Source organism: Oryctolagus cuniculus, chromosome 13, assembly GCF_964237555.1.
Source record: "Oryctolagus cuniculus chromosome 13, mOryCun1.1, whole genome shotgun sequence".
NCBI lineage: Eukaryota > Metazoa > Chordata > Mammalia > Lagomorpha > Leporidae > Oryctolagus > Oryctolagus cuniculus.
This window is the reverse complement of record NC_091444.1, coordinates 107,432,434-107,456,400: the sequence shown is the minus strand read 5'-3', so window position 1 is coordinate 107,456,400 and position 23,967 is coordinate 107,432,434. Positions and strand designations below refer to the sequence as shown.

Here is a 23,967-nt window from a genome sequence, read left to right as displayed (position 1 = left end):
CCCTGTGCCTCTGGCCTGCAGAAGCACGAGACGGTCGAAGCATGCTTTTGAAGCCACTACACGTGTGCTAATCTGCTCCCTGCTAGTAGGGGCACTGCTATCTGCCGTCAGCACTCCACATCACCTACTATCAGGAGGCCTTGCACCGTGCCTGGAGCCGGCCGTGAAGAATCGGGCTAGAGAGCCCTGCTTATTAACTGACATATTAGCCAAGCACACATGAAGGCATCCGACTCACCTGTACCGTGCTTCACGACACCTCACTAAGCATCTGCCAGGCACATACACAGTCCAGGTTCTGCCTGGCACACGAGGGTTTTCACACCACAGGGTGAGCCTCCTTAGAGTGAGCTCAGGCCTATGAGGAGAGCGGCAGCTCCCGTGCAGCCCTGCACCCCAGCAGGCGCCCAGACCCTCACTGGGGACTCACAACACGGTTCTGATCTCAGCCCCTGCAACGGGTGAATCTCACATGCCCAGCCCACAGAAGCTGTGAAGCCAGAGAACGTACCCAGCACAGCTCCACCGGTCAAAGCTTCAAAGACAGAATGAACCACACCACTGAGGGCTACGCAGGGAACCACGGAAACCCAAGGCAGCGGCTGGCTCCCAGGAGAGTGGGCTCGGGCCCCGAGAGGGGGCGGGCTGGGGAGCGCTCCCAGCGGCCCGTTCCTGACCTGTGTGGAGAGCAGCAGGCGTCTGCACGGCTGTTCTCTGTTCCACTGCACACATGTGCCCTCCAAGCCCGTCCACAGACTATCACATTGCATACCCTCAAAGTTCAAATACTAAGATACACATAGTGGTACAATTTGGCGGAGCATTGCTTCATTTCCAAAATATTGAGGAGCCAGTGCTGTGGCGCAACGGGTTAACACCCTGGCCTGAAGGGCCGGCATCCCACATGGGCGCCGGTTTTAGTCCCAGCTGCTCCACTTCCGATCCAGCTCTTTGCTATGGCCTGGGAAAGCAGTGGAAGATGGCCCAAGTCCTAGGGCCCTGCACCCATGTGGGAGACCCGGAAGAAGCTCCTGGCTTCTGGCTTCGGATTGGCGCAGTTCCAACTGTTGCAGCCAATTGGGGAGTGAACCAGCAGGTGGAAGACCTTTCTCTCTCTGCCTCTCCTTCTCTCTCTGTGTAACTCTTTCAAATAAATAAATAAATCTTAAAAAAAAAAAATCCTGCCCCGCCCCAAAACAGCCATCGTGTTCACAGAAAAATCTGCTAATTTGAGAGATGGATTTAGTAATAAGCTCTTCAACAGAAGGATTCCTATTAATGATCCTCTAGGTGGGCTGGCAAGCAAAGGGAACTGGGTGTCCAAACCCCTGCATTCAAGTCTACGCACCCATGACCACGTGCCCGCGTCTCCTCTCTGCTCCATAAAGACGGGGACCACATGTGCCCTACCAATCTGCTGGTTTGGGTGAGGCACCAAACAACACAGAGAATGCAGGACCGCTTGGCAAACTTCCAGAAAGGCTACATCTTCTGTTCCCCAACACCCTCAGTGCCCAGAGTGCAGGAAGCCAGCACACGGCCTGGACCACTGCCGCCGAGGTGAATTCGATCGATGCTTTCCTGGGCCAGAGAACCTCACCACGCAGCGTCATCTTCACAGAGTGAGGCCCTGAGAACTCGCGGACTCGCTGTGCCAGACACCAGGGCTTTTCTCAAGAACACGACACTCCTGACACCACCAGGCAGCTGTGACCCCACGGGAGCGCTGCTGAGGGCAGTAGCCAGCAGGCCGCTGGCATGCAGGAACACAGGTCACTGGTTTGAGGGTGCTCCAGCCATGAAACTCACAACTCACAACTGTGGACGCTGCCCAAGAGCACGTGCTTCCCTCGCACGCCGGCTGCGACACTCCTGCCCAGACATCTACCTGGCTCCTGCCGCTGTCCCTGGCCCTGCTCCAGGGCCACCATCCCAGGAGCTGTCCTGCTGCCCACCGTGCCCCGGAGACTGTCACAGCCTCACCTGCTCCGTTCTTCCCCACAACACTGACCGCCACCTTATGTGAGGGACTGGCACTAGACTGGAAGTCTGTACATCATCTACCTCTCTCATTACTGTGGGAAGAAAGGAGTTTGCTTTGTCCACAATTGTATCCCCAAACCTAAAACAGACGGAGTGCTCAATCAGCATGTGCTGAATGAGAGGTTATCAACTACTGAAGACCACGAAAGAGGTGAAGGAACGTGAGCAATGCTACATCTGGACAGTTACACTGGAAGGCGGTCATTCCTAGGGGCTTCCTCCACTCTCCTTGTCAGCAAGTTCACAGTGGCAGCACAACCGTCACAGCCGCCTCGAAAGGATACGAGAAGCGATCGTTCCAGGTTGCTCTCTCGACGTACTCCAACATGACAACTGCTCGGATTGTCGTTAACAGCTTGTTCCAGGTTTCATCAAAATCTACCACTCTTGGTTTCAAAGACATTGTGCAAGTTTAGTGTTGAAACCTGTCAATTAGAAGGAACAACGTTAGCATGAACTCCACAAACTCGGTCCTCTGTTTCTAAGGTACTGGTAATTCAATCGCAGGATACGCGGAAGGCGTGCGAACAGAGGCAGGACACGGGAAGACCACGGTCAGTCAGCGCTGGCTCCTGTGCTTGGAACCTCCTGGGATACGTGCACTCGTGCCCAATGCCAGGGGACAGGAAGCGTTCAGGACAGATCCTTACCATCACAGGCGCCGTCCAAGGATGCGCAAGGCTCGTTACGCTGAGGAAAGGGAGCTGGGACCCAGTGACCAACAGGCCAAGCCCCACCATGGGCACGACAAGGGTACTTCAGAAAGGTCATGAAAACATGGCAACCAGCCAGCTTTCTTCATGATAGGCATTTTTATGAATTTTCGGAAGAGCCCTCCTATGCATGGATTCCAATTGTTTTGCCCCAAACACTGATCTTTCAATTCTTTTTCCAAGAACTTTCTGAAGCACCTTTGTGTACATGAGACACTCAACAAAAAGGCTTTGGTCCCCAATTCTTGTGGTTTGACTCCTTCACCAGGAAAAGGTACACAAGGGAACACAAGAAGACAAGAAAACAACAGTCTATCTTCCTGTGTGCACCAGTTTCTGCAAAAGGTAAGAGGGGGAGACTTATATTTACGTTCAAATAAAAGGGACAACTTGTGGAGGACACAACACTCACATCTACTGTAAGACATGGAAAGTCCACAGTCTCAAAGAAAACTGTGCGGCTTGCAGCAGAAAACCTGCAGCCGGCGAGCTGCACCTGCCAGTCTCCTGGGCCCTGGAAGGGACGCGTCCGAGGCTGCAGAAGCCAGCTCCAGCCACACGGCCCCCAAGGTCCTGCTCGGGTCACCTGAGCCCTGGAAGGGACGCGTCCGAGGCTGCAGAAGCCAGCTCCAGCCACACGGCCCCCAAGGTCTTGCTCGGGTCACTTGGACCCTGGAAGGGACGCGTCCGAGGCTGCAGAAGCCAGCTCCAGCCACACGGCCCCCCAGGTCCTGCTCGGGTCACCTGAGCCCTGGAAGGGACGCGTCCGAGGCTGCAGAAGCCAGCTCCAGCCACACGGCCCCCAAGGTCTTGCTCGGGTCACCTGGGCCCTGGAAGGGACGCGTCCGGGGCTGCAGAAGCCAGCTCCAGCCACACGGCCCCCAAGGTCCTGCTCGGGTCACCTGGGCCCTGGAAGGGACGCGTCCGAGGCTGCAGAAGCCAGCTCCAGCCACACGGCCCCCAAGGTCCTGCTCGGGTCACCTGGGCCCTGGAAGGGACGCGTCCGAGGCTGCAGAAGCCAGCTCCAGCCACACGGCCCCCAAGGTCTTGCTCGGGTCACCTGGGCCCTGGAAGGGACGCGTCCGAGGCTGCAGAAGCCAGCTCCAGCCACACGGCCCCCAAGGTCCTGCTCGGGTCACCTGGGCCCTGGAAGGGACGCGTCCGAGGCTGCAGAAGCCAGCTCCAGCCACACGGCCCCCAAGGTCTTGCTCGGGTCACTTGGACCCTGGAAGGGACATGTCCGAGGCTGCAGAAGCCAGCTCCAGCCACACAGCCCCCAAGGTCCTGCTGGGGTCACTTGGGCCCTGGAAGGGACGTGTCCCAAGGCTGCAGAAGCCAGCTCCAGCCACACAGTCCCCAAGGTCCTGCTGGGGTCACTTGGGCCCTGGAAGGGACACGTCCAAGGCTGCAGAAGCCAGCTCCAGCTACAGGGTCCCCAAGGTCCAGCCTGGCTGTGAGGCACCACACTTGCCTGCAGTCAGGGCCAAAGAAGGTGAATGTCTTCCCTTCTGCCTCCCAGCATGGAGGAAAGAGGACAGAGAAACAACATGGCTGAAGGCGAGGGGTAGGGTAGGGCGGGGGGGGACAGGGGCAGAGGGCGGCTGCAGGCCCCTCACAGGAGTCAGGGACAGGGCTTCCCGTGGGGAAAAGCAGGAAAAGGGGTCACAGAAGGCGAAATATCCCCAGGAGCTCGTCCCACTCCCTCCATCATACCAAGGCCGCCTTTCTGTGTGCTGGAGTCGGGGCGCTGAGTGCAGAGGGGAGCAGCTCTCCCCCAGGAAGTTAACCTCAGCCCCACCCCTGCCGACACCGCTGGGCCCAGGTTCCGGGCAGAGGCAGTGCAGCTGTGCGTGCTCACACGGTGCAGTCCTGAGAGAACTGGACAAACTCACTCCACCTCCAGCTCTCCCCACCTTCAAGACGAGGAGGCGGAGTCACAAGGAGTTGGGGCTGGAGCCGCACTGCTGCACGGGCACTTCACCAGAGGCTTCCTCCGCCAGGCTCCGTTCTGGGCTCTGAGGACTCGAATCCTGCCGACCTGAGGCAGGAACCTGGCCACACCGCCTGCACAGCTCCCTCTCGGGGCCTTCCTTCCTGGACTCCGTGGTCCAGCAGCCCGTCCCGGCCGGGCAGGCACTGAACACACTGGCCTGACTGGAACACCCTGCCTCCTCCCTGTCTGGTTTCTCCACCTGCAAGGCTTCTCTCCCTGCCGCCCCTCCCACCTATGCACCTCCCTCACTCCTGGCGCCCCTGCTGCCAAGGCACTCTCTCGGCGCTCCCTGGCTCTCCAAGGTGCCTCAGCTTACATGCCACCTGTGGGCCCCACGCGTCCCCCACAAGGGCACTGGCTCACTGGGAAGGCGGGGTTTGGGAACTCCATACCGACAGCTGGCAGTGGTCCCAGCCCATGTCCCCCCTTGTGAAAACGGCACCACACTACACGTGCTGCTTCAAGTCACTTCACTGGCTACACAGGCTTCCCTGATCTTAGAGTTGGGCCAGCCCCGACTTCAGCTTAGCCCGCAGACCCATTGCAGAGTGGGTAGGAAGCAAGGCTTGCATGGGCGCCTGCATCTGGAAGCCAAGCAGAGAGAAGCCCCAGCATCTTGGTCTAGAGAATCACGTCAAAAACTGACCCCCTCAGAGCGCAAGTGCATTCAAGTCCGCTACATCTCCGCTTGCCCAGCACAAAGCTCACAGAACTGCAAAACTCAAAGGCCCTCATCTTCTTCACGTTGACTAAATGACAACTTATTCAGGAAGAGTCTGCCTAAGGCAGACAGAGGCGGGACCACAGCCATGGCACTCTCCCAGCTCCACCTGCAGACACCCCTACACCACAGGCTCCTGAGAAAACAACCCATCACTAAGGCCTGGACTGGCGGCACAGCAGGCTGGGCCACTGCCCGAGACACCAGCATCCACTATCAGCGCACAGGGTGGAGTGCGGCTGCTCCGCTTCTGATCCAGCTCCCTGCTAATGAGCTTGGGACGCCAGCATCCACTATCAGCGCACAGGGTGGAGTGCGGCTGCTCCGCTTCTGATCCAGCTCCCTGCTAATGAGCTTGGGACGCCAGCATCCACTATCAGCGCACAGGGTGGAGTGCGGCTGCTCTACTTCTGATCCAGCTCCCTGCTAATGTGCTTGGGACGCCAGCATCCACTATCAGCACACAGGGTCGAGTACGGATGCTCCACTTCTGATCCAGCTCCCTGCTAATGTGCTTGGGAAGGCAGTGAGTGGTTGGGTCCCTGCCACACTTGGGGGAGTCCCAGATGGAGTTTCTGGATCCTGGCTTTGGCTTGGCCCACCCCTGCCTGTTGCAGTCAGCTGAGGAGTGAACCAGTGGATGGAAGGCATCCCTCTCTCTCTGCATTTCAAATCAATAAATCTTTGAAGAGAATTTAAAGAGAAATGAGCCACTGGGAAATCCCACTGCCGTGTGTCAGCGTGCACTCACACAGACTACGTCACCAGGATATGGGCAGGCGCCAGGAGCTGGCTGCAGGGTCAGTGTGGCATACGCTGCAAACTCCTTCCGGGCCGCAGGGTGCCTCTGAGGCCTGTCCTCGTGCTCAGTCACAGGGCGTCCCTCTGAGGATCCGCACAGCTCACACCTTGTCCTAGCACAGTCTCCCACAGCCGCCAGGAGGGGGCTTTCACACCCAGGCACAGAGGGCTGGGGCCAATGGCCCACGAGCGTTAGAGACCCTCGAAAAAACAAGAAGCAGACTATGAGTTTTTAAAAATGGCAGAACAAAATGTTATAAATAAATTGTTAAAAATTTATAATTCTAAATTTAATCACTGTGTCTGGAAAACATCGACGTTACTCACAGACACTTGTCAGCTCACGGCTCATGTCTGAGAACGCGTGTAGACAGACCTTCCAGCCTGCACAACTACAGTGCCATTCCTAAGCAACCAGGACTCAGTTACAACCACTGCGAAGGGTGTTAGAGAGCAGAGGCGGCCACTCCCACACGGGTCCCAGGAGAACCCGAGACCTGTCCACACAGAAGGGACAAAGCTTGCAGCAGCGCTGTTCCTGACGCCGGCACTGGGAAAGCCTCGCGTGTTAACCAGCAAGCAGCCACACGGCACGCAGGGCGCCCACGCGACCCATCCCCGGCCGGCCACGGTGGGGACGCAGAAGAGCACTGAAACACGCCGCAACACGGACGGGCCTCAAACGACACATGAAGGCAAAGACACGGTGACCAACGACGACACGGTACAGCACTCCACAGACACGCAATGGCCCGAACTGGCAAACTCCCCGACAGAAAAGAGCGAGCTGGGGAGTGACAGCTACTGGGGGGTGCACTGCTAGACACAGCAGTAACAATCTGTGACTACACCAACACCTCTGACCTGACAGTTCATAAGTGCACTCAGATAGAGTGGGCACACACATCACAACCCCACCAGGACTTTGAGAGCAATCTGATGAGCGGAGGGCGGAGTAGGTACCTTCACGTGTTAGCACAGCATAAAACTGCAGGCTGTCTCCATCCCACTCACGCTCCCACATCAGAGGTGCCTGGAATTACTCTATACGTATACACGGTCTGCCAGTCCCTTCTCACACAATGACACATACATCTGCTTCTTCTTTCACTGGCTCTGCACGTGGTAGTAAACATTCACGTTGTTGGGAATGTTTGGGGGTGGGGAGCCACTGTTGTGGCGTGCCAGGTTAAGCTGTCACTTTCAAAACTGACATCCTACACTGGAGCTCCACTTCAGGTCCCAGCTGCTCCACCTGCAGCTTCCGGCTAATGTACACCCTGGGACACAGCACTTGTGTGCTGAGTGGTGGCTCAAAGACTTGAGCTTCTGCCACCCACATGGGAGACCCAGAAGGAGCTTCCAGCTCATGGCTTTGGCTTGGCCCAGGCACGGCTGTTGCGGCCATCTGGGGAGTGAACTAGCGGGTGGAAGATCTCTCTGTGTCTCTCCCTCTAACTGCCTTTCAAATAAATAAAAAAAAACTTAAAAAAAAAAAAAAAGGTGCTGCATTCCACATTGAAGCACCTGGGTTTGAGTTCCAGTTCCGCTCCCAATTCCAGCTTCCTGTTGATGTGTGTACCCTGGGGGCAGCCGATGATACCTGTCACACAGGGAGACCCAGACTGAATCCAGGACTCCCAGCTTTGGCCACTGCAGGCATTCGGGGAGTGAACTAGCAGATGGAAGAGCTCTTTCTCTCTGTCGCTGTACCTTTCAAATAGATGAAAGTAAGACAACATATTTTAAATATAATATATTTGAGAAAGCATTCTATATATCTATTTTTTTAATTTGAGACAGAGAGCAGGCAGGCAGGCAAAGTACTCCAACCTGCTGGTTCACTCCCCGAAGGCCTACAAAAGACATGCCTGGATAGAAGTCAGGTTCTTCAAGGCCTAGAAAGCAGTCGGCAGACTGAATCCAGTTCCTCCACTTACCCAAGCACCATCACGGCTTCTGGGAGTGCACATTAGCGTCAGACGGCCAACCCAGGCACCCCAGGCTAAAGACCTGTGCCACATTCCATAGTAACACATAAAGAATTTCTTGTCTCACAGCACTTCACTGTCTGCATGTACCTGGATACATTCTAATACGTTTGAACTGACACATGTATGAGGAGCTCTCAGAAATAAAATGCTTAGTTTATTAGAAATTTTTAACTAAACGGTTTTTTTTTTTTTTTTTGACAGGCAGAGTGGACAGTGAGAGAGAGAGACAGAGAGAAAGGTCTTCCTTTGCCCAAAGTCGGTTCACCCTCCAATGGCCGCTGCGGCCGGCGCACCGCGCTGATCCGATGGCAGGAGCCAGGAGCCAGGTGCTTTTCCTGGTCTCCCATGGGGTGCAGGGCCCAAGGACCTGGGCCATCCTCCACTGCACTCCCGGGCCACAGCAGAGAGCTGGCCTGGAAGAGGGGCAACCGGGACAGAATCCGGCGCCCCGACCGGGACTAGAACCCGGTGTGCCGGCGCCGCTAGGCGGAGGATTAGCCTAGTGAGCCGCGGCGCCGGCCAACTAAACGGGTTTTTAAGTACTTTTCACACTGACTTCAATCAGGCTTTCTTTTAAAGGTTTTGATGACACAATCTGAGTTATAATTGGTACGCTTATTTACTGACGACTGGAAAACGAAGTTGCAATAGCAGCTTCAGCTACCATTTACTGCAGCCTCCTATGCTAGCCATGTTGTATAGACAGGACCTGCTCACCCACTAATCCTGCATGTCAGCAGAACCCACACTGCAGCATAGGCACCTGGGTGATCAGATTTCAATACACACCTGAGCACACAATGTAGGGGAGAGAGACACAGGCAGACTAGGAGAGAAGGAGGGAACAAATTAAAAATCCTGCCATCACCATTATTGTAGAGTCATTAACGCAGGGGAGAACACACATCAAAGAAACCAGAAAGCTTAAAGAAGGAAAAAATGGGGGCTGGGGCTGTGGTGTAGGTTAAACCTCCACCCACAGTGCTGGTGTCCCATATAGGTCCCAGTTCCAGATCCGGCTGCTCTATTTCCGATCTGCTACGGCCTGGGAACGCAGCAGAAGATGGCCAAGTGCTTGGGCCCCTGACCCACATGGGAGACCCAGAAGAAGCTCCTGGCTCCTGGCTTTGGATCAGCCCAGCTCCAGCCACTGCAGCCTTTGAGGAGTGAACCAGCAGATGGGAGACCTCTCTCTCTGTCTATCCCTCTCTCTGTCTGTAACTCTGCTTCTCAAACAAATAAATCTTCGCTGGTGCCGCGGCTCACTAGGCTAATCCTCCGCCTGTGGCGCCGGTACCCCAGGTTCTAGTCCCAGTCAGGGCACCAGATTCTGTCCTGGTTGCTCCTCTTCCAGGCCAGCTCTCTGCTGTGGCCCGGGAGTGCAGTAGAGGATGGTCCAAGTGCTTGGGCCCTGCACCCCATGGGAGACCAGGAGAAGCACCTGGCTTCAGATCGGCATGGTGCGCCAGCCGCAGCAGCCATTGGAGGGTGAACCAACGGCAAAGGAAGACCTTTCTCTCTGTCTCTCTCTCTCTCACTGTCCACTCTGCCTGTCAAAAAAAAAAAATCGTAATAAAAATAAAATAAAATTGCTACTGAGGATGCCCACATCCCATATCAGAGTTCCCCTGCTCTGCATCCAGCTCCTTGTGAGTGCACACCCTTGGGGGCAGCAGTCGCTGGGTCCCTGTCACACCGCTGGAGACCCAGACTGAGATCCCAGCTTCTGGCTTCAGCCTGGCCCAGCCCCAGCCGCCGGAGGCATTTAGAGGCTGAGACAGCGGGCGGGGGCACTCTCTCTCTCACTCTTTCAACTGAAATGAAAATTAATTCAAAATTTTAAAATAAATCAAATGAAAAATGAGAATGAGAGGGGATAATTTTCAAAGGAAAAAAATCCCAGAAGCGGAGAACACTATTAAAAGGCCTACTGACTACCTGCACATTCGCTTTTAAAAGCCAGCAACACAGCAGCCATGTGGGCGCTGTGGAAGAGTGGGCACACACAAAAGATGCGACAGTGTCCAGCAGAAGACCCGACCTCTGCAGACTGTGAACTCGAGCACCCTCACATGTCCCACCCGTCAAAGCGAAGACGGCAGGTGACAGAGAGCAGACCCTGAGGGCACGCGACCACTGCCCCAGAACCTGCCCTCAGCAGTGGTTTTCAGTACTTCCTCTCCCACAGAACTCTCCAGGATGGGTCCCCGGGCAGAGCAAGGGGACAGAGCGAACCAAGGGAACCTGGGTCCCAGCAGGGGCTCCAGCGCAGGATTCTCAACAACCACTCAGGACAGCAGCTGGGATCTCTTAATTAATCAGTTTATTCATTCAAAAAGGGGAGAGGGGAGAGGGGAGAGGGGAGAGGGGAGAGGGGAGAGGGGAGAGGGGAGAGGGGAGAGGACAACGCTGGGAACTGAATCCAGGTCCCCCACACAGGAGGCAGGGACTCAACTGCTTGAGCCGGCCCTGCTACCTCCCAGAGTCTACAATGGCAGGAGGTGAGAATCAGGGCCAGAGCTGGACACTGAACCCAGGCACTCAATGGGCTACGCAGGCACCCTAACCGCTAGGCCGGGGCCGGCCCCAGCAGCTGTGGCCTTTAAGGCAACCTGCCCAGACGGCCACAGGCACACAAAGCACCACTGCCTGAGATGCCAGCATCCCGTGTGAGTGCTGGTTTAAGTCCCAGATGCACCACTTCCGATCCAGCTCTCTGCTAATGTGCCTTGGGAAGCAGCAGAAGATGGCCAAGTGTCTGGGCCCCTGCACCCACGTGGGAGACAAGGATGGAGTTCCAGGCTCCTGGCTTTGTCCTGGCCCAGCTGCCCTATCACGGTCACCTGGGGAGTGAACCAGCACATGGAAGATCTCTCTCTCTCTCTCTCTCTCTCTCTCTCTCTCTCTCTGTCTCCCCTCTCTCTAACCCTGCCTTTCAAATACATAAATAAGTCTTTACAAAGAAAAAAGGATAGGGACGATCCAAAAGATAACATCAGGGGCCAAAACACTGTGTGTAAAGCAAGAGATGACCCCTACTGTAGGCTCTGAGTGCCATCCAGTCTCCACTGCAAGCACTCAGCTCTGCCCTGGGTCTCCCACGTGGGTGGCAGGCGCCCAGACACTTTGGCCCACTTCCGCACAGCAGGGAGCCGCATCAGAAGCAGAGCAGTCGGGACTCAGACCTGTGTTCTGACACAGAACGCCAGTGCTGCAGGTGGCTCAGCCCACTGCACCACGACACCAGCCACAAACTGAGCACAGTGCTGGTGGCCCGGAACCCCACGCTTGGTCTGCAACGGCATGATGCAAAGGGAGAGCAGACTCACGCAACTACTGTATGCTTACTGCATATAGGGATTTCAAGAGTTCGTAAAAAATGCAACTAAAATATTAAGTTCACTTTGATACAAAAAATTTTGAAATCCATAAATAGCTCTTTCATAATACACATTTTCCATGAATTTTTGAAGAACCCTCAAACTATGAAGGTGGAAAACCTTTAAGTCTCAAAGGCAGGAGTGACAGTGGGAATAGGGAATGTATTTATCCCACAGTGAGTAATATTTTAGGGGAAGAAATAAAAAACTTTGGGAGGGCAGCACTGTGGCACAGCAGGTAAGGCTACTGCCTGCAGTGCTGGCATCCCATATGGGCACCAGTTCTAGTCCTGGCTGTTCCATTCTGATCCAGCTCTCTGCTACGGCCTGGGAAAGTAGTAGAAGATGGCCCAAGTCTTTGGGCCCCTGCACCCACGTGGGAGACCTGGAAGAAGTTCCTGGCTCCTGGCTTCAGACTGGTGCAGTTCTGGCTGTTGCGGCCATCTGAGGGAGAGAACCAGCGGATGGACGACCCCCCCACTGCAACCCCGCCTCTACCACTCTGTAACTCTGCCTTTCAAATAAATAAATAAATATTTTTTAAAAAATAAAAATAAAACAAAAACAAAAACAAAAAAAACCTTTGGGGTTGGAGCTGTGGCATAGCAGGTAAAGCCATTGCCTGAAGTGCTGGCATCCTATATGGGCGCCGGTTCGAGTCCCAGCTGCTCTTCTTCCAATCCAGCTCTCTGCTATGGCCTGGGAAAGCAGTAGAAGATGGCCCAGGTCCTTGGGCCCCTGCCCATGTGGGAGACCTAGAAGAAGCTCCTGGCTCCTGGTTTTGGATCAGCGCAGCTCTGGCCATTGCGGCCATCTGAGGAGTGAACCAGCAGATATAAGACTCTCTCTCTCTCTGTAACTTGGCATTTCAAATAAAATATTTTTTTAAAAAAATAAAAAAAAAAGAAATAAAAAAAAATATTTTGCTTCCAAAAAATTCAGTTTGCCAGAATAAAAGATCCTTCTCTCCTCAGTGAACTTTGTACTCCCCATCGGGTCTGTAAAGACAGAACACTTTCACAAGTTTCTACTTGCTTTCTCACTTTTTCTGCTTTTAAAAATATTTATTTATTTATTTGTTTGAAAGGAAGACGGACAGAGAGGGAGGGAGGGAGAGACAGAGACAGAGACAGAGAGTTTCCATCTGCTGGTTCACGCCCCAAATGGCTGCAACAGCATGGCCTAGGCCAGGTAGAAGCCAGGAGCCAGGAGTGCCACCCTGGTCTTCCAGGTGGGTGGCAGGGACCCAAGCACTCAGGCCGCCAGGAGCAATGGCAGGGAGCCGGAACACAGCAGAGCAGCTGGGAATCCAGCCGGCTCTGACATGGGATGCTGGTGCTGCGGGTGATGGGTCTACCCCACTTGCTCGCTTTTTAGAGAAATAATCTAGGCAAGAAGTTTAAGGAACCAACTGGTCCTAAAAAAACAAAACCATCTATTCATAGGCATGTGTCCTGGCTTTCAGGTGAGTTAGACTGCTTGCCCACCTGGCAAGCATGCGAGACAGAGCTGCAGCCGTCCCCTGCTCACCAAAGACCGAAACCTCAATAGCACACTTCCTCCAGGCTAACCTTCTGTGCAGACATTAACAGAGTCACCACAGGCAACCTCTCAGCACTACCTCACTCTTTTACTAAAGGTAATGAATGCCACAGGTTTACTTTAAAACCTTGGATTTAAACCTTTCTCACAAGCACAGGCTAAAATGCTAAGCTTAGGAGTAACCTCCTTGGCCTCATCTGCCAAGGTTTCCCTGCCACCGTAGTGTGGGCTGGGGCGTCTCTGGGACCTGGGAGAGCAGTCACACGCTGCCCCGTTCCTTGTGTCCCCCTCCACCGACTGGGACCCAGCGTCCAGCCCTCATCAACTGGCTCTTTGTTCCAGATGGAGTGATCTAGGTGTCCATATAAAACAGGAACTCCTGCCCAAGTCCCCACCCTGCTCTAGGGAGACACACACAGAGACACGTCGATCATCCTGCCAGCAACTTTGCTGACTCCTGTGCGGTCCCAGAGACAGCTTTCTGAAGAGACAGAGCCACCAACAACCCCTTCCTCCACCGAAGTGTCCCGTAAGGTAAAGGATAAAAGCAATCCACACAGCAAGCTATAAAAACAACCTGACATTCCCGGGATGCACGCTGCGGTGACCAATTGCAGGGCAGCAGCACCCGCTACCAGGTGTATTTCAGAAACACATCATCTCATTCACTTCTAATAACCCAAAGACGGCCACTCTTACTCGCCCCATCTTAAAGATAAACAGACTGACTTCTGCAGCCCACCAGGAGCGTGGACCGCACAAAGCTCAGACTACCGCCCTCTACTGCGTGTGCATTAGCACCCAGAACCAAGCTGGTCCAGAGGAAGCAGGTGCACAGGGCAGCCTCTGGGAAATCAAAGTCACGCCCAAAACATAAGGAAAAAAATCACTCCTCTCACCCATGAAGATTGTGAGTCGAGGAGCGGCACTGGGTTGAGCGGTTAGGACTCTGCCTGAAACCCCCGCATGCCACATCCAGCGCCTGGCTGAAGTCCCAGGCCCTCCGCTTCCCAGCCAGCTTCCTGCTGTGTGCACCCAGGAGTCAACAGAGGAGGACTCAAACACCTGCGTATGGAGTTTGCTTTCCTGGCTTCACCTGGCCCGGCCCCAGCTGTTGCAGACACGTGGGGGGTGAATGGAAGAACTCTCTCCACTGGTCTCTCTCATTGCCTTTCAAAATAAACTCATTTTTAAAAGATTTATTTATTTATTTATTTAAAAGTCAGAGTTACAGAGAGAGAGAGAGAGAGAGGTCTTCCATCCGCTGGTTCACTCCCCAGATGACCGCAACAGCCGGAGCTGTGCCGATCCGAAGCCAGGAGCTTCCTGGCTTCCCACAGGTCTTCCCACGCGGGTGCAGGGGCCCAAGGACTTGGGCCATCTTCCACTGCTTTCCCAGGCCATAGCAGAGAGCTGGATCAGAAGTGGAGCAGCCAGGACACAAACTGGCACCCACGTGGGATGCTGGCACTGAACACGTCAGCTTTATCTGCTTCGCCACAGCGCTGGCACTTGATAAACTAATTTTTAAGAAAAGAGACTAGTACTCCAAATGGGCTGTCAGTGACATGGCAATCCTGGGCAAGCTGCTGCGGTGTCTGTCCATCTGGACAACACAGGAACAGTGGAAAAAGACAGCACCCTAGACAGGGCAGGCCTGCTCGACGATGCCAGGCTGAGACAGTACCACCTGACCTCCGCGCTAACTTTACTTTCCCATCCACACGTCCGACGCTGCTGAAGACCAGCCTGGACTGCTGCTGAAATTTGAGGCCCCGCTTCTCATGTCGTACTAAAACAAGACCTACTGACAGGCAGCTCACGCGACATTTCTGTCTGAGGCAGGAAGCAAGGCAACCGACTTCTTGGGAGACTGCACGATGTCCTCCGTCCTCCTCAAGCAGCCCCTACGTCTGACTTGTGGCTCTCTACAAGCTGGCCGAAGTTGGGAATATCTATGTGCAAACGGCAATGTAAAGCGACCTCCTGGAATCCACGCGAAGTGTACTACACTATCTGACCTTACGCTGCACGCACGTTAACGCAAAGTGGATCGCTCTGCGGTGCCGCGCTGTGGCTCGGCGGGCTAAGCTGCAGCTCGGAGGGCCCACGCCCCTTTCAGAGCCGCAGCCTTCCTGTGATGCACCTCCAAGGCAGAGGAAGACGGCTCCTGCCGCCCACACGGGAGACCTCACGGCATTCCTGCCTCCGCAGGTACTGCAGGCGTTTGGAAGTGAATCCTCAGACAGACCTCTCTAGGATTCTCCCTCCCTATCACTCTGCCTTTCACACAAGTAAATATTTTTTTAAAAAAAGGCCTAAGCATAAAAGTGTAAAACTTGGAGCTACATGCGACAGGTGGATTGAGCCACATATGAGCATGGGCTGGAGTGTCGGCCGCTCTACTTGAGATCCACATCCCTGCTAAGGCACCTGGGAAAGCAGCCGAAGATGACCCAAGTCCTTGGACCCCTGCCATGCACAAGGGAGACACAGATGAGTTCCTGGCTTTGGCCTCGCCCAGCCCGGCTGTTGTGGCCATTTTGGGGAGCAAACCAGCAGATGGAAGATTTTCTCTCTCTCTCTTTGCCTTTCAAATAAAATATTTTCTAGAAAAATATAAAGCTCTAAGAAAATGGAAAAAGTTCTTAACTTTGACTTTAGCAATAATTCTCGGATATGACATGAAAGCACAAACGAGAGAAACAACAGGTGAGTTAGACTTCACCAAAGGATACTACAGCAGAGTAAAGCCAATCCCAAAAGGAAACAGTTGCAACCCATAGGAGGGTACTACAAAAAGTCCATGGAAAATGCACAATACAAAAAATTACGTGTGGGGCCGGCGCCTGTGGCGTAGCAGGTGGGGCCGCCATCTGCAGTGCAGGCATCCCATATGGGTGCCAGTTCTAGTCTCGGCTACTCCACTTCTGATCTGGCTCTCTGCTATAGCCTGGGAAAGGAGTAGAAGATGGCCCAAGTCCTTGGGCCCCTGCAAGTGGGAGACCCAGAGGAGGCTCTTGGCTCCTGGCTCCGGATTGGCTAAGCTCTGCCCGTTTTGGCCGACTGGGAAGTGAACCAGCAGATGGAAGACCTCTCTCTCTCTCTCTGCGTTAACTCTGACTTTCAAATGGAGAGAGAGAGAGAGAGAGAGAGAGAGAGAGAGAGAGAGAGAAAGGAAGGGAGGGAGGGAGGGAGGGATTTAAAAAAAAAAAGAAAGAAAACATCATTGTAAGCTGTAAAAAAAAAAAAAAATTATGTGTATGGAGTTCCAGGCTCCTGGCTGTGGCCTGGCCCAGCCCTGGCTGCTGTGGGCATTTAAGGAGTCAATAAGCAGGTGGAAGATCGATCTCTTTCTCTCTCTTCCCCTCTCTCTGTGTAACTCTGGCTTTCAAATAAATAAAATAAATCTTAAAAAAAAAAAAAAAAAAACACCTGAGCCGGTGCTGTGGCATAGCAGGATAGCAGGTAAAGCCAGCCAGTGGCAGTATCCCTTATGGGTGCTGGTTTGAGTTCCAGCTGCTCCACTTCCAATCCAGCTCTCTGCTGTCGCCTGGGAAAGCAGATGACCCAAGTGCTTGGGCCCCTGCACCTGCATGGGAGACCTGGAAGAATCTCCTGGCTTCCGATCAGCTCAGCTCCTACTGTTGTGGCCATTTGGGGAGTGAACCAGCAGATGAAAGACTCCTCTTCCTCCCTCTCTCTCTCTCTCTCTGCCTCCTTCTCTGTGTAACTCTGACTTTCAAATAAATAAATAAATAAACCTTTAAAAAAAACTTACTTTTTCAAATCTGTTTTCTTTTAAAAAAATTCTATTTTCATTTTACTTGAAAGGCAAAGAGAGACTGAGATCCTCCGTCCACTAACCCACTCCCCAAATGCCTCCAACAGCAAAGAGCCCATTAACTCCACCCAGGTCTCCCACAGGGGTGGCAGGGACCCCAGAACATGAGCTGCTTCCCAGGTTTGCCCCCCATTAAGAAGTTGACTCATGGCCAGTGCTGCGGCTCACTTAGCTAATCCTCTGCCTGAGGTGCCGGCACCCAGGGTTCTAGTCCAGGTTGCTCCTCTTCCAGTCCAGCTCTCTGCTGTGGCCCAGGAAGGCAGTGGAGGATGGCCCAGGTGCTTGGGCCCTGCACCTGCATAGGTGACCAGGAGGAAGCACCTGGCTCCTAGCTTCGGATCGGGCAGCACGCCGGCCGTAGTGGCCATTTTGGGGGTGAACCAACGGAAAGGAAGACCTTTCTTTCTGTCTTTCTCTATTACTGCCTAATTTTGCCTGTCAGAAAAAAAAAAAAAAAAAAGAAGAAGAAGAAGAAGAAGTTAACTCAGAAGTGGCAAAGTGGGGACTTGAACCAGGCACTCTGATATGAGATGCAGATATCCCAAGAAGTCACATAACAACTGCATCAAACATCTGTCCCTTTAATTCCATTTTCCCTCTTTCAGACTCCTCCTATATCTGATAAGGGATTAACACCCAGAGTTCAGGGGTGGCACTGCGTCGTACTGGGTTAAGCCACGGCCTGCAGTGCCAGCATCTGTATGGGCACCAGTTTGTGTCCCGGCTACTCCACTTGCAATCCAGCTCCCTGCTACTGTGCCTGGGAAAGCAGTGGAAAATGGCCCAAGTTGTTGAGCCCCTGCACCCATGTGGGAGACCCAGATGAAGCTGCTGGCTCCTGGGTTCAGCCTGCCCAGCCCTAGTCATTGTGGCCATTTGTAGAGTGACAACGAATGGAAGACCCCTCTCGCTCTTTCTCTATAACTCTGCCTTTCAAATAAATAAAACAAATATTTTAAAAACTATATCCAGAGTTCAAACCCCTTTAACTCAGCAACAAAAGAAAAATCCAACCTAATTTGAAATTGCGCAGAGGTTAAACACACCCTTCTCCCAACAAAATACAGAAGCAGCCAAGAAGCCCAGGAAAAGAGGCTCAGCATCACAAGTCATTAGTGAAACGCAAACCAAAACCACACCGTGAGACCACGTCACCCCAGCAGCATGACCTTGCCTTTCAACATGGGAGACCACGTCACCCCAGCAGCACGACCTTGCCTTTCAACATGGGAGACCACGTCACCCCAGCAGCACGACCTTGACTTTCAACAAACAGAAAGCAGAAGCCTGACGCACTGCCGGCGGAAAAGAAAAATGGCACAGCAGCTTCAGAAAACAGAGTAAGGGTCCTCCGAGGCCTCGGCCCACGGTGGCCACAGCCCAGCACTGCTCCCCACATGCTCACCCATGTTCACCTGGGGGCAGGGAACAGACGCCGTGTGGCCATGTTCCTTCCAGCACTGCTCACGACAGCTTCAAGGAGAAAACCACCCCAGTGTGCATCACTAGATCAATGTGCCACGGAATACCACACACACAGACATGCATGCAACATACATGCAGACAACATACAGACACACAGCATCCAGGAAGCTCTGATACATGCTCCAACATGGGTGGGCCGTGAAGACACCACACTAAGCCAAATAAACCAGACACAATCGGACAAATCCCGTATGACCCTACTGACAGGAGGTACCTAGAACAGGAAATTCACCAACACAGAGGGTGAGAGCAGGGAAATGGGGGCATGTGTGTGTGTGTGTGGTCAAGTGAGCAGTGATGGCCGGCACCGCGGCTCACTAGGCTAATCCTCTGCCTGCGGTGTTGGCACCCCGGGTTCTAGTCCCGGTTGGGGCGTCGGTTCTGTCCTGGCTGCTCCTCTTCCAGTCCAGCTCTCTGCTGTGGCCCAGGAAGGCAGTGGAGGATGGCCCAAGTGCTTGGGCCCTGCACCGCATGGGAGACCAGGAGAAGCACCTGGCTCCTGGCTTCAGATTGGCATGGCGTGTGCCGGCCGTAGCAGCCATTTGGGGGGGTGAACCAACGGAAGGAAGACCTTTCTCTGTCTCTCTCTCACTGTCTAACTCTGCCTGTCAAAAAAAAAAAAAAAGACAGAGAGAGCAGTGACACCACTAAGCTACACAACTAAAGATGGGTGCACAGGCAAATTTTGCTATGCACATTTTACCACAATAAATATATATATATACTGTCCTCATTCTAAGTACTTAAGGTCTAGATCACACATCCAGAAAGTACTGTTTTAAGAAAAGGAACTAAGGGGCCAGGTGAGTTGGCACAGTGGGTGGGGCCTCCACCTGCGACACAGGCATCCCAAGTGGGCCTGGTTAGAGATCCGGCTGCTCCACTTCTGACGCAGCTCCCTGCTAGCGTGCCTGGGAAGGCAGCAGGTGATACCTCAAGAGCCTGGATCCTTGCCACCCATGTAGGAGACCTGGACAGAGTTCCAGGCTCCTGGCTTCAGCCTGGACCAGCCCTGGCCTTGTGGCCCTTTGGGGAGTGAACCAGCAGATGGAAGATTTTCTCTCTCTCTGCCTCTGTCACTCCTCTATAACTCTGACTTTCAAATAAATAAATAATCTTTTCAAAAAATTTTAATTCCCGGGACTGGCACTGTGGCACAGTAGGTTAAGCCTCTGCCTGTGGCGCCAGCATCCCATATGGGTGCCGGTTCCAGTCCTGGCTGCTCCTCTCCTGATCCAGCTCTCTGCTACAGCCTGGGAAAACAGTGGAGGATGGCCCAAGTGCTTGGGCCCCTGCACCCCCATGGGAGACCGGGAGGAAACTTCTGGCTCCCTTGGCTTCAGATCGGTGCAGCTCCAGCCATTTCAGCCATTTGGAGAGTGAACTAGCAGATGTAAGACCTTTGTCTCTGTCTCGCCCTCTCTCTGTAACTCTACATCTCAAATAAATAAAAAATAAATAAATAAAAAAATTTTAATTCCCAGCCCACGCTGCGGCTCACTAGGCTAATCCTCCGCCTGTGGCGCCGGCACACTGGGTTCTAGTCCCGGTCGGGGCGCCGGATTCTGTCCCGGTTGCCCCACTTCAAGGCTGGCTCTCTGCTGTGGCCAGGGAGTGCAGTGGAGGATGGCTCAGGTGCTTGGGCCCTGCACCCCATGGGAGACCAGGATAAGTACCTGGCTCCTGCCTTCAGATCAGCGCAGCGCACCGGCCGTGGCAGCCACTGGAGGGTGAACCAATGGCAAAGGAAGACCTTTCTCTCTGTCTCTCTCACTGTCCACTCTGCCTGTGGAAAAAAAAAAAAAAAAAAAGCTTTTAAAAAAATTTTTAATTCCCAAGTATCAGGACTACTTGGGGATCTTGTCCCATGGCTCATTAATAACTTACATGATTACTGAGACTACTGCAAAAGTATCCTCTACCTGCCACTGTCAGAAAAACAGTCATGACACACCCAAGTCCAGGGGCAGGGTCAGCATCCACCCTGTGCTGCTGGCCTGGAATCAGAGGTGCCAGTGGAAGCTCATGGTTTTACTACACATGTGCATATGCACGCGTGCACACACACACGAGATTCAGATTCCCGCATCGCTATCTCTGTGCCCAGGAACCATATACATACACATGCCAGCTCCATCCACTGAGAAGGGCCGGGGAGCAATGACATCCAGTAATGCAAGCACACGAGGAACCCATACCTCGGTTTCTAAATAATCATACGCCTCAGGGCCAGCACTGTGGCGTACTGGGTTAAGCCATCATCTGCAATGCCCAAATCCCATACGAGAGCCTGTTCCAGTCCTGGCTGCTCACTTCCGATCCAGCTCCTTACTAACGAACCTAGGGAAAGTAGCAGAGGATGGTCCAAGTGCTCTAGCCCCTGACACCCACATGGGAGACCTGGAAGCTCCTGGTTCCTGGCTTCGGCCTGGTCAGCCTCGGCTGTTACAGCCATTTGGGAGTGAACCAGAGGATGGAAGATTCTCTCTCTGTGTCTCTGTCTCTCGCTCTCTAACTCTGCCTTTCAAAAAATAAATAAATAGTAACAATAATCATTCTCCAACGAAACAAAGCTCCCTGAACAAGTGACTGCTTCCAAGTTGAGGGCGGAAACAACACAAGTACAGCCTAGACCATCTTAGGATGTCAGAAAACAGGAAGTGCTCTCCTAAAGAAAAGAGGACAGAGTCGGAGCTGGCACTGTGGCGTTGAGTAAAGCCGCCGCCTGCAATGCCAGCATCCCACATGGGTGCCAGTTCAAATCCCGGCTGCTCCACTTCTGATCCAGCTCTCTGCTATGGCCTGGGAAAGCAGTGGAGGATGGCCCAAGTCCTTGGGCCCCTGCACCCATGTGGGAGACCCAAAGAAACTCCTGGCTTCAGATCAGCGCAGCTTCAGCTGATGAAGCCATTGAGGGAGTGAACCAACAGATGGAAGACCTCTCTCTCTCTCTCTACCTCTCTGCCTCTGCCTCTCTGTAATTCTGCCTTTGAAAGAAATAAATAATTGTTTTTTTTTTTTTTTTTTTTTTTAAAGAAAGAAAGGAACAAAGACAAGGGCAAGAGCCAACCTGGAGGCCAAGTCTGCCAAGTCTGGAACAATGTGCGCGACAAGACAAAGAGGGTCGCACTGGATCACAAGCCGCGTGCACAGTCAGCACTGACAAGGGCAAGCCACTAAGCAGGCACAGAGGCACGGGGAAGGACCCCTGTCCCGAACAGATGCAGTCTGGCCAAGAAACGTGGCAGGCGCTGAGAAACACAGCATCACCAGGAGCAGAACATCACGGTGACCACGGCCGCAGGCGGGCCCCACCCAGGCGTGCTGGAATCAGCAGGTGGATGCCTGCGCAGGCAGGGTATCTGTCTGCTTCCAGAGACGCGCCCCCACGTACCCACCAGTCACAGGGAGAACACACTAACTCTGCACGTGGCGAGGTGGGGCAGGTGCCACCTGACCCGGGGAGGGTTCACGTCCCCTCTCTGGGACACACTGGGCCCCTGGACCCTGTGGGGGTAGCTCTGAGTAGGACTCACGATCATTTCTGCCAAAAACACACGGCCTCTGTTTAATGAGGAAACCAGACAAATGGAAACCGCAGACCTCCTACGAAACAACGGAGCACGCTCCTCACGAGTGTGGAGGTCCTGAAGAAGGAAACAAACTGTTAGGACAGATGCCACGTCTGACCCTGGCCTGATTCTGGACACAGACAGAGGTCATCGGTGGAGAACTGGAGAAATGCGGTCTAGGACCAGCGTGCGCCTCCTGGGTCACGCCACCCCGCACGGAGCTGCTAACGCAGGGAGCAGCCCAATGAGGGGCAAGTCTGAGCTCTCCACCTTGGAAACTGAAGGTTACAATGAAGTCAAACCTGACTCAGAGACGCCTGACCAACGCTTACTGCACAGGCCAAGCCTCTACCAGCTGATGGAGATCTGCCTTCAAGAAGCTTACTGCTCTCCACCTTGCGGCGCCGGCAAACCGGGTTCTAGTCCCGGTTGGGGCGCCGGATTCTGTCCCGGTTGCCCCTCTTCCAGGCCAGCTCTCTGCTATGGCCAGGGAGTGCAGTGGAGGATGGCCCAGGTGCTTGGGCCCTGCACCCCATGGGAGACCAGGAAAAGCACCTGGCTCCTGGCTCCTGCCAGGATCAGCGCGGTGCGCCGGCTGCAGCGGCGGCCATTGGAGGGTGAACCAGCGGCAAAAGGAAGACCTTTCTCTCTCTGTCTCTCTCTCTCACTGTCCACTCTGCCTGTCAAAAAAAAAAAAAAAAAAAAAAGAAGCTTACTGCTGATAAGACAAAGAAAAATCACGGTCAGCCTGAGCAGTGAAAATCCTGGCACACGTAATTAGGCCACATGCAATGACTGAGTAACAGCAGTGACCCCGTAACACCATACAACGCTACGAGTATGTAAGAGAAACTCCTCTGATACAGCAGTGCACGAACAGGCTACGGAGCTTGACACTACACAGTTTCCATGGTAGTCTGCGTGAGTGTGGGGTAACTGTGTCTACTGCTGCAGGAAGTACCATCAGGCATTTTCTAACCGACTACTTCTCCGACTCAGAAACCAGCTGCTTGCTCTACTCTCAGAACAAAAGAAAGGTAACGCTAAAAGTAACAAAATCACACTGAACAAAGCATTTCTTGAATCGGGAACAATCTCAAAAAACAGCTGGATCAATTTACACACTAAGTACCTGACCAGGACTAGTGCCGTGGCACAGCAGGTTGAGCCACCACGTGCAGCGTCAGCATCCCATGTGAGCGCTGGTTCGAGTCCTGGCTGCTGCACTTCTGATCCAGCTCCCTGCGAATGCACCTGGGAGAGCAGCAGAAGACGGCCCCAGTGGGAGACCCACATGGAGCTCCAGGCTCCTGGCTTCCGCCAGGTCCAGCCCCAGCCTTTGAGGCCATTTGGGGAGTTGAATCAGCAGATGGAAGTTCGCTCTGTCTCTCCCTCTCTAACTCTCCCTTCCAAATAAACAGACAAAAATAAAACTTATATTATATATATGTATATAAAAAGAAGCACCTGGCTAAAGATAGCTAACTCAAAGTTAAAATGTCAACCAATACAGAAGGATTATAAACTCAGCAGGAAACACAACATCAGTGTTTTTACTTCTTCAATATTAAAGCAACTTAGAGAAAACAGACTCCAAAAAAAGACAGGGTTCCATCACAGGCCAAAGTCCTTGCAGAGCTGACATAACCTGGAGACACCACTCGCTGTCTCAGAACTCCGGAGGACCAGAGGAACCACACGGCTAACAGTGCCAGCAAGGCTTCCCCAGGGCAAGCCGCACACAAAGCAGTGTCCGGGGCGAGTCCACCGCCGGCCTCGGCCACACAAACGACTCCCATCTGCAGTGGAACAGACACATGGCTGTTCAGGCCCCAGCCCAGCAGACACGCCGCAGCCATCCTCTAGGGCCACCCTGCTG

General features: G+C 53.6%; 1 protein-coding gene across 6 annotated transcripts in view; it reads right to left on the bottom strand.

Moving 5' to 3' along the window:
• CUL2 (cullin 2) overlaps positions 1-23,967 on the bottom strand; it is an 85,337-nt gene that overhangs the window by 57,753 nt on the left and 3,617 nt on the right. For 3 of the 6 annotated variants that reach the window (XM_051833452.2, XM_070056153.1, XM_051833453.2), the window contains exon 2: positions 2,328-2,468. In XM_051833452.2, coding sequence (XP_051689412.1) covers positions 2,328-2,446 — 119 coding nt within the window. In that variant the 5' untranslated portion in view covers positions 2,447-2,468. Of the gene's footprint in view, positions 1-2,232; positions 2,469-6,221; positions 6,473-22,052; positions 22,795-23,967 lie in introns of those variants that run through there. The other 3 variants (XM_017350716.3, XM_070056154.1, XM_017350718.3) reach the window with 3 other exon arrangements.